The 16,208-nt window shown below is 37.7% G+C and overlaps 1 protein-coding gene and 1 long non-coding RNA gene across 51 annotated transcripts in view; one reads left to right on the forward strand and one right to left on the reverse strand.

Moving 5' to 3' along the window:
• The window catches only part of Kif9 (kinesin family member 9), an 84,196-nt gene extending 70,337 nt beyond the window's left edge, over positions 1 to 13,859 (forward strand). The window contains exon 21 of the mRNA XM_078029249.1: positions 13,769 to 13,859. Within this exon, the coding sequence (XP_077885375.1) occupies positions 13,769 to 13,780 (12 nt within the window). The 3' untranslated portion in view covers positions 13,781 to 13,859. The remainder of the gene's footprint in view (positions 1 to 13,768) is intronic.
• LOC120891479 (uncharacterized) overlaps positions 1 to 16,208 on the reverse strand; it is a 74,204-nt gene that overhangs the window by 53,250 nt on the left and 4,746 nt on the right. For 43 of the 50 annotated variants that reach the window (XR_013429146.1, XR_013429139.1, XR_013429119.1 and 40 more), the window contains exon 2: positions 9,640 to 9,703. The exons of 1 other annotated variant lie outside the window; for it this stretch is intronic. This is a non-coding gene — a long non-coding RNA (uncharacterized LOC120891479). Of the gene's footprint in view, positions 1 to 9,639; positions 9,824 to 10,084; positions 10,145 to 16,208 lie in introns of all 50 variants that reach the window. 6 more of the 50 variants (XR_013429122.1, XR_013429142.1, XR_013429117.1 and 3 more) reach the window with 4 other exon arrangements.

Here is a 16,208-nt window from a genome sequence, read left to right on the forward strand (position 1 = left end):
AGACAGGGACTTTCTAAGTTGCTTAGGGTTTTGCTAAATTTCTGAGGCTGGCTTTGAAGTTGTGGTCACTCCTGCCTCAGCCTCCAGAGCTGCCTGGATTACAGGTATGCACCACCATACCCAATAGTAGCCAAGTTTTAAGTTTAACATTTTATTTGGGCATGGTGGCATATACATTACTTCAGAGGCTGAGGCAGGAGTATCACTTGAGCCTATTACCAATCTGTAGAGAGGTTCTTTTGCTCAATTCAGATAGAAATTGCAGATAGACAAAATGCACCTCCCTCAGTATTAGCAGCTCTTGGCTTTGAATGTCAGCAGCTTTCAGCTCTTAGTGTCAGGAGCCTTCCCTGCTCTTCTAGCAGTTGGAACCAGCAACTACCAGCTATTCCAGAAGCTGGAACTAACAGCTTCCAGCAGCTCTCTGTTGCTCCCCACCATTCTATGGCTGCTAGCTGCCCTCAATGTTACTAGCTTTAAGTGCAACCAGTTCAGTCTGTTCTACTCAAGATAGAAGACATGAATAGGCAACATATTACCATCCAAAAGAGGCTTTATTAGGTCTCATGCTGCAGCATAAGGGGAAGCAGTATACAGACTGTTCTGATAAGAGTATGGGAATGGGTAATGTAGACAAAAAAAAAAAAAAAAGCGAATTTATGCAAATACAGTATCCTGCCAGCTAACCCCAAGCTTTCTCTTCAGTCATGGGGTGGGGAGGGACTCTTTGCTAACTGGATTGGGTACAGCTGAAATAGCTGCAGTGGGGTGGAGTTGTCCAGAGACTATGGGGCAGAGTCATTTGGCATAGACTCATCACTGAAGCTGCCTCAGTCAAAGCAAAAATCTAGTGACTGAGGAGTTTGGGGCAGCCACAGCTGTCAAAGACAGAAGAAAGAACAATTTAAAAAGCACATCTTAGGGAGCATTAGGCTTTTCTCTTCAGTCTGAAATGCATGAATTCCAAACCAGCCTGGTCAATATAATGAGACCATCTTTAAAACAGAAAATAGCAACAAAAACCAAAATCCCTGAGTTCAAGCACATTTTTAACATTGAGGGACTGAATACACAAATGGACAATGGCTAGACTATGGCCTCTGATTCATAATTTGCAGCCACCAGTCTAGGAAACCAACTCATTATCTACAATAACCTGACTTCTATCTACAAGTCAGACTTGTAGAAAATCTGACCTTTATCTTTAGCAATCAATCCAGGTAGCCAAACAATAACCCATGTAACAATAAGCCCCAAATAGCCAGGACTTGATTAATAACTGACAGCTTCCCTGATTTTTTCCCCACTTGCAATTTAGGACCAAAGAGAGAAAGCCACATATGTTCCCCTATCCAAACACATAGGATGTTCCACTTTTTTTTTTTTTTTCTGCAATACAGGGGATTGATCCTAAGGTACTCTACCACTAAGCTATACTCCAGCCCCTCCTTTAAAAAAATTGTAGTTGTAGATGGACACAATGTTTTTATTTTGTTTATTTTTATGTGGTGCCAAGGATTGAACACAGTGCCTCACACGTGTTGGGCAAATGCTCTGCTACTAAGCTATAGATCCAGCCCTATCCCAGCCCTTTTATTTTTACAATTTTTTAGTTGTAGATAGACATAATAAGGTATTTTTATGTGGCACTGAGGATTGAACCCAGTGCTTCACATATGCCATGAGAGATTACCACTGAGCCACAATTACTGTTTCCATTTTTAATCTTTTTTTTTCTTTTTTTTTTAATCTTAATAAATATTCAGCATGTATTCATGTTACATTTGTATGAATCATGTTTCCAATTTTTTGAAAATTTTACAATGTTCAACTTAACCAGTATACTTTTCGGAAAAAAGCTGTCATTGTTATTTCACCAAGAAACCCAACTCTATTGTCACTGAATTCCTCATTCTTCATGAATTTGCAAAGGACTAAATAGCTACTCCAAACTTGTGAAAAAGTATTCCAGGGAAGATCTCTCCTGAGGACAGTTGTGATGTTACACCACAGTACAAACTGCAAAAAGCCAGACATGTCAGGTGAGTCAACATTCTCATATGAGTGTGTATTTAAAAATAATCTCAGGGGCTGGGGATGTGGCTCAAGCAGTAGCACACTTGCCTGGCATGCGTGCGGCCCTGGTTCGATCCCCAGCACCACATACAAACAAAGATGTTGTGTTCACCGAAAACTAGAAAATAAATATTAAAAAACTCTCTCTCTCTCCCTTCTCTCCTCTTTAAAAAAAATAAAAAATAAAAATAATCTCAGGCAATTTTTCATCTTAATATCTACCTTGGTTAACTGCTGCTTCATTATTGAAAGCCCATTTTAAGGCACTGAAGTATTTAGATCTTAGCACATAAAGCTAACTGACCAGAGGTTTGGTTATCTGAGAGAACAGGAGGGAATACTTCTCTTGGCTTTTAGTATGGTCCCAAAGCTACTAACAAACTCACCCATGGGGCTGAGGTTCATTGCCTGGAAATGCCTTCATCTGCCTCTTTTTTTTATGAGATGAATAACTATTCATTATTTGGGGTTCAGCTTATCTATTGACTGCTTTCCCAATGCCTCAGAAGAGGGAGGTACTTCTTCTTCCCTTAGCACTGTTCCCACCATCAAAGTACTTTCAAGCTGGTTCTATTCAATCTCTATTATTAGGACACTAATCCTGTTCATGAGGGTTCCACATAATTAATTCCCCAACTACTACACCTCTTATCACATTGGACATTGATTTCCAACTTAAGAATTTGGCACAACATTCAGACAATAACACCAGACTAATGGATGTGAGGCTGTATCTCATTGTAACTTTAATTTGGATTTACTAATCAATTAAAGAAAAATATCATTTACAATAAAACCAAAAACATTAGTAATGTTTAGTAATGATTAGTAATGTTGTACATCCTTTAATGTGCTTATTGGTCATTTGTGGTTTTGGAGAAATGTCTTTTGCCACATTTGAATCAGACTGTTTATTTTTGTTGTTGAGTTTTAGGAGTTTTCTATATACTTTGGATATTAATCTTTTGTCAAATATGTGGTTTGAAAATATTTTCTTCCATTCTGTGGGGTGCCTATTGATTTTTTCCCAGTTCTATATGCAATAGTATTTATTTTTTTCTTAGTAAGTATAAGACAAATATTTTATAGATACTTGAATATTTAATTTTCATCAAATGAAATGACTATATGACTTAAAATTTTATCTTACAACATCATAATTCTAATACCTCTTTTTTTTTAAAATTGCTTCTTTTTAGACACATGGCTGAGATGCTCCTCATTAGAGTTCATTTTGACATAACCGCACAAGAATGGAATAGATTTTGTTCTAATTCAGACCCCATTATCTCCTCTTCTCCTTCCATCTGTCCATACCCTGCTTCCTTTCCTATATTGATCTTTCTATAAGTTTTACTCTAACAAAACATAATTAGCTCAGAAATGTTTTATTAGAGAAATAAAAAGAATATGTAGAATAGAAAATAAAGATCAGGATCAAAAACATAAATTTCATATTAGTCTCCACATTCCATAAAAGAGTATTAAGGGGAAATATTTTCAGTATTTATTTTTTTTGGAAAGGTTTTTTTCTTTTTAATTATCATCATCATCAACATCATCATCGTCATCATCACTTGACTATTCTTCATGGGTTTCCTCATCATCATCCTCTTCTTAATCTTTTTATATTTATTTTCTTTGATTTCGTGAAGGAGCATCTCAGTCCAATTTTTTCAGGACTTTCATGGCAACCTCCACTGCACAATTTGTGCCTGTAATGGTTGACCAGGATTTCAGCAAATATGTTCACTAATGGAGGTTTCTTTATTTTTTTAAAGAAAGAGTGAGAGAGAGGAGAGAGAGGGAGAGAGAGAATTTTAATATTTATTTTTTAGTATTTGGCGGACACAACATCTTTGTATGTGGTGCTGAGGATCCAACCTGGGCCGCACGCATGGCAGGCGAGTGCGTTACCGCTTGAGCCACATCCCCAGCCCTGGAGGTTTTTTTAATATCTCCACTAGGAAGATGCCTAATTAGTTCTCGGCAGACACAACATCTTTGTTGGTATGTGGTGCTGAGGATCGAACCCTGGCCACCCGCATGCCAGGCGAGCGCGCTACCGCTTGAGCCACATCCCCAGCCCCCTAGCCCCTCTTTTAACAGTTTTCTTAACATAGGAATTAATCATTTCTTACTAAGTTTATAATTCTTTTTGTCATTATGAAAGGGATTCTCTATCACAATTTAAAATTCATTAATATTAGGGAAAGCTGTTCTTTTTTGTGAGGAAAGAATTAGTATAACATCTGTTTGCAAATCTCTAGAGGTGCCTGCCTGAGATTCTTTTGACCCTTGGCAAACCCCCTGGGAATATGGCCTTAAGATTGTCCCTTCTTCCTGCTTTATTGAAGTATGATTGACCAAAATCGCATATATTTAAGGTGCACAATGTAATGCTTCGATATGTATACATATTGTGAAAGGATTCCACGGACTAACATATCCATCACTTCAGTTAACTTTATGTGTGCATGATGAGAACACTTAAGCTCTATTCTCTTAACAAATTTCAAGTACACAACACATTAACTATAGCCACCATGCTGTACATTAGATCTTTAGAATTTATTCACATTCTAACTGAAAATTTGTACCCTTTGACCACATTTCCCCATTTCCCCCAGAATGTTCTTGTTTTACTGATAATGTTTTATGGGCCCAGAACAATAGATGATGCTGTATCAGCTTATTAGGATTGTTTTGCACAACATCAAGATTGATGATGTGCCTCATTTCTCTTTTGGGGTCCTGGTTTCAGGCCAGAATAGTTACTTACATGATTGACTTTAAGTAAAAGCTTCTTCATACCCTTGGACTGTTGGCTTCCTTGGCAGAGACATTTCACATATGTCCTTGTAGTTTGCTGCTACCAAGAGGGGAAGCCTTAGAAGACTATGTCTGGGCTGGGATGTGGCTCAAGCGGTAGCGCGCTCGCCTGGCATGCGTGCGGCCCGGGTTCGATCCTCAGCACCACATACAAAGAAAGATGTTGTGTCCGCCGAGAACTAAAAAATAAATATTAAATAAAAAATTCTCTCTCTCTCTCTCTCTCCTCTCACTCTATCTTTAAAAAAAAAAAAAAGAAGACTATGTCTGACTTCCCAGTGCACATCTTTGTCATATTGTTCTTACTAAGTGTCTTTTCCTATAATCTATTAAGTCTTATAAATCCTTCTAGTGTACCATCTTACTTAATGGAGGTCATTGGTTCCTGAAACAATTTTTTTAATATAAGCTAGTCTTAAATCCAACTGAGGATTGAACCTAGGGATGCTTTACCACTGAGCTACATAGCCCAATCCCTTTATATTTTTAATTTTGAGATTGGATCTTGCTAAATCGTTGAGGCTAGTCTTGAATTTCTGATCCTCCTATTTCAACCTCCCAAGTTGCTGGGATCACAGGCAAGTAATTTCCCCCTTCCTGTGTACTATTTATTGGTTTTAATTAAACTGCTAACCCCTCTAGCAGTGTACTTATTTTGATTTTAATGGGAAACTTCCCGATGTTCTGTCATTAATGATGACATTTGCTGCTCTTTTCTACCTTCCTTTCTTTCTCTCTTCCTCTCTTTTTTTCATGGTACTAGGGATTGAACCTAGGGCCTTGCACATTGCTAGCCAAGCACTCTCTCACTGAGCTACATCCCTAGCCTTGCTGTAATTTTCTTTTTTCTTTTTTTTTAAAGAGAGAGAGAGAGAGAGAGAGAGAGAGAGAGAGAATTTTAAACATTTATTTATTTATTTTTTTAAAGTTTATTTTTTGAGAGAGAGAGAATTTTTTATTTAATATTTATTTTTTAGTTCTCGGCAGACACAACATCTTTGTTGGTATGTGGTGCTGAGGATCAAACCCGGACCGCACGCATGCCAGGCGAGCGCACTACCGCTTGAGCCACATCCCCAGCCCCTTGCTGTAATTTTCTGATAAACATTTTAATATTAAAGAAAATTTCTGTCAGGCATGGTGGTACACATCTTTAATCCCAGCTACTCAGGATTACAATCACTTAATATTAAATAATGATCTGCTTAATCTATGACTAATTCATAATACAGGTTTTACCCCATTATTATTTTTTGGTACTGGGGATTGAACCCAGGGATGCTTAACCGTTGAGCCACATCTCTAGTCCTTTTTATATTTTATTTTGAGACAGGGTCTCACTAAGTTGCTTATGGCCTCACTAAATTGCTGAGGCTGGCTTTCAACTTGAGATGTTCCTGCTTCAGTCTCCCAAGCCATTGGGATTATAGGAGTGTGCCACCATGCCCAACTATTCCCCTAAATTATGAAATATATACTTATGGAACTCTTTGAGGTACTGCATGAAATCATGATCATACTTTTTAAAAAAATTTTTAGTTGTAGATGGATACAATACCTTAATTTATTTATTTATGTGATGCTGAGGATTGAGCCCAGTGCCTCACACATGCAAGTGTTCTACCACTGAGCCACAACCCCAGCCTATGATCATGTATTTTTTTGCAAAATTTCTAATATATTGTGAATAAATTTGTGTGCAGATATCTCTAGACAGCTCATTGTGGTTATCATCTCTGAATAGAATTGTGTAGATATTTTCCCCAAATAGCAACATTTCCTATTCCAAGTACTTTTCCAGAACCCTGCCACTCTCCATTAGGACGTGTAGTTCATGTTCATATCTCTGAACTTGGATCATCATGTGATTGTTTCAACCAAAACAGTGTGAGTAAAAGCTATGAGACTTCCAACACTAGGTCATAAAAGGCAATATAGTTTCCACATGGCTCTCTTTCTTGGGAGGTTCATTGTTAGAACAAGCCATATGCAATGAAAAAGCCCAGGCCACATGGAGAGGCCAAATAAGAGGAACCAAAGACCCTGGTTCTCACCCTTGCCAGCCATTAGCCTGCAACAACTTGCCAGCAACATGAATGTGCCACCATGGCAACAGATCTCTTAGCCTTTAATAGCATGTCCCCAGCTGATGCCATGTGGAGCAGAGACACACCTTCACAGAATGAAAATGTGAGCACAATGAATGACTGTTTTTGTTTTAAGGCACTATTTTACCATAACAATAAATAATACAATGATAAATCTGTGAAGTAGCTGTCATCATATTGCTTCTGAATTTGTTCTTTCATTTAAAAGCTTGTTCTCAAGGCCTAAAAGAACATACTTTCCTATTTGTTTTTAACATCACCTTTGTCCTTTTGCTGGCTTATCATTCTTTATAACCTTTAAACACTGGTGTCCCCAAATGACCAATCTTTCCTGGACCCTGTCCTTTTGCCTTCCCTTTTTCTTCTCTAATTACACTTTCCCTTTAGGAGATTTCACACAGTCCTATACATTTCCTTTTCCTTTTTTTTTTTTTTGTACTGGGAATTAAACCTAGGGGCACTGAGTCACATCCTCAACCCTTTTTATTTAAACATTTTTTTAATATTTATTTTTTAGTTGTAGTTGTCACAATACCTTTATTTTATTTATTTATTTTTATTTGGTGCTGAGGATTGAACCCAGGGCCTTGTACATGCTAGCTGAGCGCTGTACTGCTAGCCACAATCCCAGCCCCAGCCCTTTTTATTTTTTGGGACAGGTTCTAAGTTGCTTAGGGCCTCACTAAGTTGCACAATCCTCCTGCCTCAGCCTCCCAAATTACTGGGATTACATACATGTGTCTGCATCCTATAGCTTTAAATACCAACTGTGTATTCAGGACTCCAAAATCGATATGTCGCCATGAATATGCCTCCAAGTCCTGACTTGTATTTTATTTTTTTGGTTCCAGGGATTGAACACAGGGGTGCTTAACCAGTGAGCCATATCCCCAGATCCCACTTTTTAAAAAATATTTATCTTTTAGTTTAAGGGGGGCACAATATCTTTTCTTTTTAAGTGGTGCTGAGGATTGAACCCAGAGCCTTATGCATATTAGACTAGCACTCTACCACTGAGCCACAACCCTAGCTCCACCCCTTGTTTTTAAAATATATATTGAGAACCAAGTTGCTGAGCCTGGCTTTGAATTTGCAATCCTCCTGCCTCAGCCTCCCAAGTGGCTGGGCTTACAGGTATGTACCAACTGCACCTGGCTCACTGTATTTTGAATTATTCACTAACTGGTATAAATGAACTTATTTCCTTTTGAGTGTTTGGAACATTCTCTAACCTATGCATTCAAAAAAATATTAACCCATGTCCCCCTTTGTCTCCTTAAGCCTCAAAAAATCCACCTCGTTGTTCAGGCCAAACCCGTAGGATTCATCTCTAATTGCTTTCTTTCTTTCATTCCTCATACACAGATCATCAGACACAATGACAATTAATGTATATCTTTGGCATCTTTCTCACTGTAAGATTTACTTACACCGTAATTGCCTTAATATGCATACATGTGGTTTTTAGTTTAACAAAGTTCCAGTACTCTAGTACTTTATTTTTAAATTTTGTTTTTTAGATATTGATGGACCTTTATCTTATCATTTATTTATATGTGGTGCTGAGAATTGAACCTAGTGCCTCACACATGCTAGGTAAGTGCCCTACCACTGAGCTACAACTCCAGCCCCACTCTGGGACTTTTTTCAAGTGAATCCATAGAATTGAAGATTAGATTGTAATTAATCTGTATCAATAAGTAGACCCAACTCTATTTTCACACTCATCTCTTAATAGATATCTAAATACACACTAATATCTGTAGTTTTACATAATAAGGGATCACGATACATTTACTGGGGTGTAGTGGTAATAATTTTTCTTTTCTTTTTTATTTTTTTCAACTTCCAAATCAAGATAACTCAGTTAAATGAAATATATCAACTCATATCTTGCTCCATATAAATAAAATTAGATAAATATATGCATGTATATTTGTGTATATATGTACATTTGTATTTATGTTTAAGCATCTTGGCTCTTTTCATTTGACAAAACTCCAAACCTCTTGGAAATGTCTCTAGAATATCTAGAATAGTAAGAATTCTTTTCTTTCTTTTTTTTTTTTTTGGTACCAGGGATTGAACTCAGGAGGGGCTCTTAAGCATGGAGCCACGCCTTCAGCCCTTTGGTCTCACTGAGTTGCCTAATGCCTTGCTTTTTGCTGAGGCTGGCTTTGAACTCGAGATCCTCCTGGCTCAGCCTCCTGAGCCACTGGGATTACAGGCATGTGCAACTCTGCCCAGCAGAATTCATTCTTTTTAATGATAGCACAATAACTCTTTTTTAAAAAAATATTTTTTAGATGTTGATGGTCCTTTATGATATTTATTTGTATGTGGTGCTGAGAAAAGAACCCAGTGCCTCACACATGCTAGGCAAGTGCTCTTCCACTGAGCTACAACTCCAGCCCACACAATAACTCTTGATATGGAAGTATTCACCATTACCTTATTTATGAATATTCATTTTATTTCTTCCACTACAAATGATACAATTAATACTTTTGTACTTTTAGACCACGTGAAAGTGCTTTTATTTCTGTGGCACAGAACTTCAGAAATAGAATATAGAATTAGAAACAGGTAGAAAGAACAACAAAACAAAAACCTATCTACTTACCGCCTCATTTAAGAAATAGGACTTAGTATCTGTCTCTGAAGCCTTCTGGGTGTTTCCTTTTCCTCTATAAGAGAAAAAAAATTGGGCTGGGGATGTGGCTCAAGTGGTAGCGCGCTGCCTGGCATGCATGCGGCCGGGGTTCGATCCTCAGCACCACATACAAAGATGTTGTGTCCGCTGAAAACTAAAAAATAAATATTAAAATTCTCTCTCTCTCTCAAAAAAAAAAAAAAGAGAAAAGAATTTTCTGAAAAACTATTCCAGCAAGCAGGGCAGCTAAGGCAGGAGAATCCAGCCTCAGTAACTTAGTGAGAATCTTAGCAATTTAGTAAGACCCTGTCTCAAAATAAAAAATAAAAAGGATTGGGTATGTACTCCAGTACTCCCCCTGCCACCAAATTTTATTTTTGTACTAACTCTTTGAAATCTGGCATTTTATACTTACCACACTCTTCATTTGGCCAAGTTGCATTTCAAAGTACTCTGTATAGTATGGTTCTAGAAACTTAAAAAAAAAAAAAAGACTCATTATGTGTGTTGCAGAGCTTTCATTTTAGTTTGATATTTCTTTTTACTTTCTGTGTGTGTTTTGTACTGAGAGTTGAATACCTGGGGCACTTTGCTACTGAGTTACATCCCAGTCATTTTCATTTTATTTTGAGACAGGGTCTCACTAAGTTGCCCAGGTGGGCCTTGAATTTGAGATCCTCCTGCTTCAGCTTCCCAAGCTGCTCAGATTACAGGCAAGTGTCACCATGCTTGGCTGCTTCTTATTTTGGTACTGGGAATTGAACCCAGGGGCACTTTATCACCAAGCTACATCCCCGGCTCCTTTTATTTTCTAATTTTGAGATAGGGTCTCACTAAGTTGCTTAGGACTTTGTTAAATTGCTGAGGCTGACCTTGAACTTGCAATTCTCCTGCCTCAGCTTCCCAAATTGCAGGGATTTCAGGCTTGCACTATCATGTCAGGCTTTTCCTGTGTTTTGATGACCAAAGTTTCAACGGAACTTAATTTTGCTTTCTTTGATTTGTATTTTGAGTTTTAAGATTTTTTTCCCCTTATCACCAGAGCATACCCTAAAGAGTATATTATTCTACATTTTGTTCTAATCCTTTCGAGTTTTGCCTTTTAATTCATCTAGAATTGATTTGTGGGTATAACAGGAAGGGTTCATTTATACTTTTTCTCCAGATAAGCAATAGTTTCAGCTCCACTATTTTGGTTGCTTTTATAAATAGCACACTTTATTTACCTGTACCTTCTAATTTCTTACTCTTGGACTAAGGAAATGCACTTTGCTACCTGGCAAATGTGATGACTCGTCATTAATTCTAAATATTATCCTGTAAATTATTTTGGGTTTTCTAAGTACAGAATTATATTACCTGTAAAAAATAACAATGCCCTTTTCATTTTTTATGGGTTTTCTTTCTTTCTTTCTTTCTTTTATTTTCCTGGCTAATACTTAAGTATAATGTTGAATAGAAATGGTGATAATAAGTATGTTTCAATTTTGAAGGAAATATTTTATTTCACCATGGTGTGTGTGTTCTAGGTTTGTGGTAGATACACTTTTTTTTTTTTTTTTTAATTCTGAGGATTGAAACCAGGACCTTGTGTATGTGAGATAAGCATTTTACCAACTGAGTTATATCTCCAGCCCTAATAAATATATTTTTGGTAACGGGGATTGAACTACTCAGAAGTACTTGACCACTGAGCTATATCCCCAACCCTATTTTAGCTTCTCACTTTTGCTGAGGCTGATCTTGAACTCAAGATCCTCCTGCCTCAGCCTCCCTAGCCACTGAGATTACAGTGTTAGCCACTGTGCCTGGCAAGGTAAGATTTGTTGAGGTTTTTTTTTTCTCTTTTCTTAAAATTAAGAATATTTATACATACATACATACATATATACTGGAGATTGAACCCAGGGGTGTGCTATCAATGAAATACCTCCACAGCCTTTTTTATTTATTTTGAAATGGGGTCTTGCTAAGTTGCTAAGGCAGGCCTCAAACTTGCACTCTTCCTACTTCAGCTTCCTAAGTCACTGGAATTACAGTGTATGCCATGGTGCCCGGTTTGCAGTCCTCCCTTTTGTGCTGGTTATAAACAGTGTCATTCTCATCTTGAAGAGGCTGCCACATTCCTTGGCTCAGAATCTCCTCCTTCCATTTTCTGTCAGGAACAGGCAGGTTAAGTCCTTGTCATACTTGTCTCTCAGACTAATCCTCTGCCTTCCTCTTCCAATTTTATTGGAAGAGGAAGGCAGAGAATTAGTGATTTGGAAGAGGAAGGCAGAGGATTAGTGATTAGATTGGGTCCACCCTGATAATCCAGGACAATGTCTCCATCCCATATCCATTTTTTTTGACACATAATCACAGGTTCCAAGAAATATGAAGTCAATTTTTTTTCTAAATATTTTTTTTGTATTTGGACATAGTGACTTTATTCTATTTACTTATTTTTTACGTGGTGCTGAGGATCAAACCCAGTGCCTCACACATACTAGGCAAGCGCTCTACTACTGAGTCACAATCCCAGCACCAGGAAATCAATTTTTTTAATATTTTTTTTTTTAGTTTTACATATCTTTATTTTATTTTTATGTGGTGCTGAGAATTGAACCCAGTGCCTCACACATGCTAGGTGAACACGCTACCATTTGAGCCACATCCCCAGGCCAGGAAGTCAATTTTTTGGGAGCCATTATTTTGCCTTAATTTGTTAGTATGGTGAATTATATGAAAAGATTTGCAATGTTGCACTCAATCTTACATTCTTGAAATAAATTCAACTTAATCCTGTTTATTACCTTTTTCACAAATTTGCTTAAACATTTTGTTCAAGATCACTGAATATTTCTTCAAGAATAAGAATGGCTTGTAATTTCCTTTCCTGTCCTATCTTTGCTTGTCTGGGTCTGTCTGTCCATTTATCTTTCCTCCTACTGTTTCACTTTTGAATGGCTCAAGGACAAAATAAGTTTTCTATTTTTCTTTCTTTCTTGTAGTTTTTTGGTACTAGGGATTGAACCCAGGGGTACTCAGCCACTGAGCTACATCCCCATCCCTTTTTATTTTTAATTTTTTAATATTTATTTTTAGTTCTCGGTGGACACAACATCTTTGTTGGTATGTGGTGCTGAGGATCGAACCCGGGCCACACGCATGCCAGGCGAGCGCGCTACCGCTTGAGCCACATCCCCAGCCCCTATTTTTAATTTCAAGATAGAGTCTTTGTTGAGTTGCTTAGGGCCTTGCTAAGTTGCTAATGTTGGCTTTGAATTTACAATCTTCCTGCCTCAGCCTCCCAAATTGTTGGGATTACAGATGTGTGCCACCATGTTTGGCTTCTATTTTTCATTGAGTCAATTTTGCTAATTTGTATTTTCTTAGAAAGTTATCTATGTTGACCCAAATCTTCAAAATTTTGGGGACAAAATTGCTCAGAATTGTTAATTCTATAATCTCTTCAGTTTCCATAGTTTTTTTCTCCCTCCAATTTATAAGAAGTTAGACAGGTTTTTTTTTTTTTTTCCAATTTTTGGTTGTCAATGAACCTTTATTACTCATTTATTTATATGCAGTGCTGAGGATCGAATTCAGGGCCTCACACATGCCAGCCAAGTGTGCTACCACTGAGCCACAACCACATCTCCTGGTCTTTTTTTAAAAAAATCGACTTCTGGCTTTGTGTGGCACTTCCATTGTATGCCTTCTATTCTTCCATTAATTATATACTTTCATCTTTATTATTATTATTATTATTATTTTTTAGAGAGAGAGAATTTTTTTTTTAATATTTATTTTTCAGTTCTCGGTGGACACAACAACTTTGTTTGTATGTGGTGCTGAGGATCGAACCCGGGCGGTACGCATGCCGGGCTAGCGCACTACTGCTTGAGCCACATCCCCAGCCCTCATCTTTATTATTTATTCCTACTTTAGTTTCTTAATTTTCATTCTTTATTTTTCTCCTATAACATAAGCATTTAAAACTCTAAATTTCCCTCTTTTTTTGCATCAGATACTTCTAAAGTTTTGCTAGTTATGTCATTATTAAATGGTTCTAGTTATTTTGGGATTCTTATCATGATTTTTTTTTTTTTTTGGACAGTACTGGAAATGAACCCAGGACCTTGCATATAATAGGTAAGTACACTACCACAGAGTTACATCTACAGCCCATGCTTGCCTTGAACTTGCTATCCTCCTGCCTCAGCTCCCAGGACAGCTAATATTATAGGCATGTGCCACCATGCCTAGCTCTCATTTTTTTTAAACCAATGAGTTATTTTCAAGGCATACTTTCAAGTTTCCATTTTTTTTTCTTCCTCCCTCATTTAATGACTTCTAACTTAACTGCATGGTGGTCAGCGAATGTGGCCTACTTAACATCATTTGAAATTTGTTAGAATTTTACTATCTGAATTTAAATGTGGCACTATGGTTTGCATATGAGGTGTCTCCAAAGGCTCCTAACTGAAACTTAATTAGGGAATTGATCCATTTGATGGATTAATAATTTGAATGAACTATTGGGTGATAACTATAGATAGGGCATGACTGAAGTTAGTGGGTTACTGGGGGTTTGCCTTAGGAATTCTATATTTTGTCCCTGGCTCCTCCTGTTCTGCCTCTTGGCTCTCCCGCAGTGGAGCACCTTCCCTCTGCCATATTCTTCTGCCATGATGTTCAGCCATCATCTTAGGCACAAAGTGATGGAGCCAGTGAATCATGAACTGAATCTCTGACATTATGAGCTCCAAATAAACTTTTCCTCCTCTAAGTTGGTCTTATCTGCTGTTTTGGTCACAGTGACAAAAACTTAACAAATGTGGTTAATTTATGTAAACATTCTACATGTGAATCAGAAGGACATGAATTCTCTGTTGAGTGTAACACTTATATACGTCAAAGTTCAACTTAAATATGTTGTTCATATTTTCTGAGGTTTTTTTTTTTTTTTTTTTTTTTTTTTTTTGGGTACTGAGGATTAAACTCAAGGGTGCTTAGCCTTTTTTTGGGGGGGTGGGTACCGGGATTGAACTCAGGAGCAATAGGCCACTGAACCACATCCCGGCCCTATTTTGAATTTTATTTACAATCAGGGTCTCACTGAGTTGCTTAGCACCTTTCTTTTGCTGAGGCTGGCTTTGAACTTGTGATCCTCCTGAGTTGCTGGGATTTCAAGTGTGTGCCATGGCACCCAGCTGCCCTTTTTGTTTTTTATTTTTGAGATAAGGTCTTGTTAAGTAGCTTAAGGTCTTAATAAGTTGCTGAGGCTGGCTTTTTGACTTTGTGATCCTCCTTTCTCAGCCTCCCAAACTGCTGGGATTATAAGTACATGCCACTGGGCCCGGCTATTTTCTGATTCTTGTTACAAAATCTGTTATTTTAAGGTGTGTTAAAAATTTCTACTACAGTGGTAAACTTATCAATTTCCCCTTGTGGTTCTGTCAAATTTAGCTTTTTAATTTTTTGAGACATATAATTTGGTATATGTATGTTTCTAAGAGCCCTGTGTCCTCAACTTTTCATCAATTTAGTAACTTTTGTTTTCTTTTAGTTTGTCTAATATTAACATAACTACAAATACTATTATATTAGCTTGACATCTTTTTCTATCCTTTCATTCTCTTTGTGGTTCTTGGATTTTGTTTTCCTTCTTTTGTAGAGCTCAGGATCAAACCTAGGACCTTATACATGCTAAGCAAGCACTCTACCACTGAGCTAAACCTTCAGCTCCAATGTTCTTGTTTTTAAAAATATGTCATATATCTCAGATTCTTGATGTTACCTGCTGTGAGAATAATGCAATGGTGCAGCACTCTCCAGTAGTGTTTGGCAGGCTGATGATTCTGTAGAGGAGGCAGAGGCCCCAGACGCTGCCAGCCTTGAGCTCAGCAGACACAGCATCTGGGGTACTCCTTGACTATCTATCTCCACCGGTGTAAGCGCTCCTGGGACAGCTTAGAGTCCTGTGGCCTGCTTTCCAACCAATTCTTGGCTGAGAATCCTCAAAAAATAATCACTCTCCAAGAGCACAGAGCATCCTGAGGTGGGGCCAATCCTTCACTGAAGTCCTGCAACCTAGGCTGGAATCACAGGCTGCCACCAGGAAGGATAGACTCTATGGAAGGAGGCTGACTGACACCCAAATCCACAGCCTCTCACCTGGGCACAACCTCCAAGTCTCAAGGCTTCTGTCTGCAGAGACTCTTCTGAGCATCAGCTTACCATGGTCCCCAGAGCTACTATTGCTATTGGAGGTGAATTCAATACACTTTGGGCCAGATGACCTAAGACTGCCTTAGTCACCTTCCTTAGACACTTGGGAGAGAGACCTGAGATTTGCTGAGACCCTCTGATAGATGATCCTGTGTGAATGCATGATGTTACATTAAAACCTCTGTATTTCTCAAATTTGATGGAAGTTTTGCCCTCAGTAAGCTTTATGTATTATTTCTTTTACTTTCTCAAATTGCCCAAAAATGCAAAAAAAAATTTTTAAAAGTTACACAAATAGCATAAAGCTGAATTTTATTTTCTTGTCT

This window comes from Ictidomys tridecemlineatus, chromosome 2, assembly GCF_052094955.1.
Source record: "Ictidomys tridecemlineatus isolate mIctTri1 chromosome 2, mIctTri1.hap1, whole genome shotgun sequence".
Classification (NCBI taxonomy): Eukaryota; Metazoa; Chordata; class Mammalia; order Rodentia; family Sciuridae; genus Ictidomys; species Ictidomys tridecemlineatus.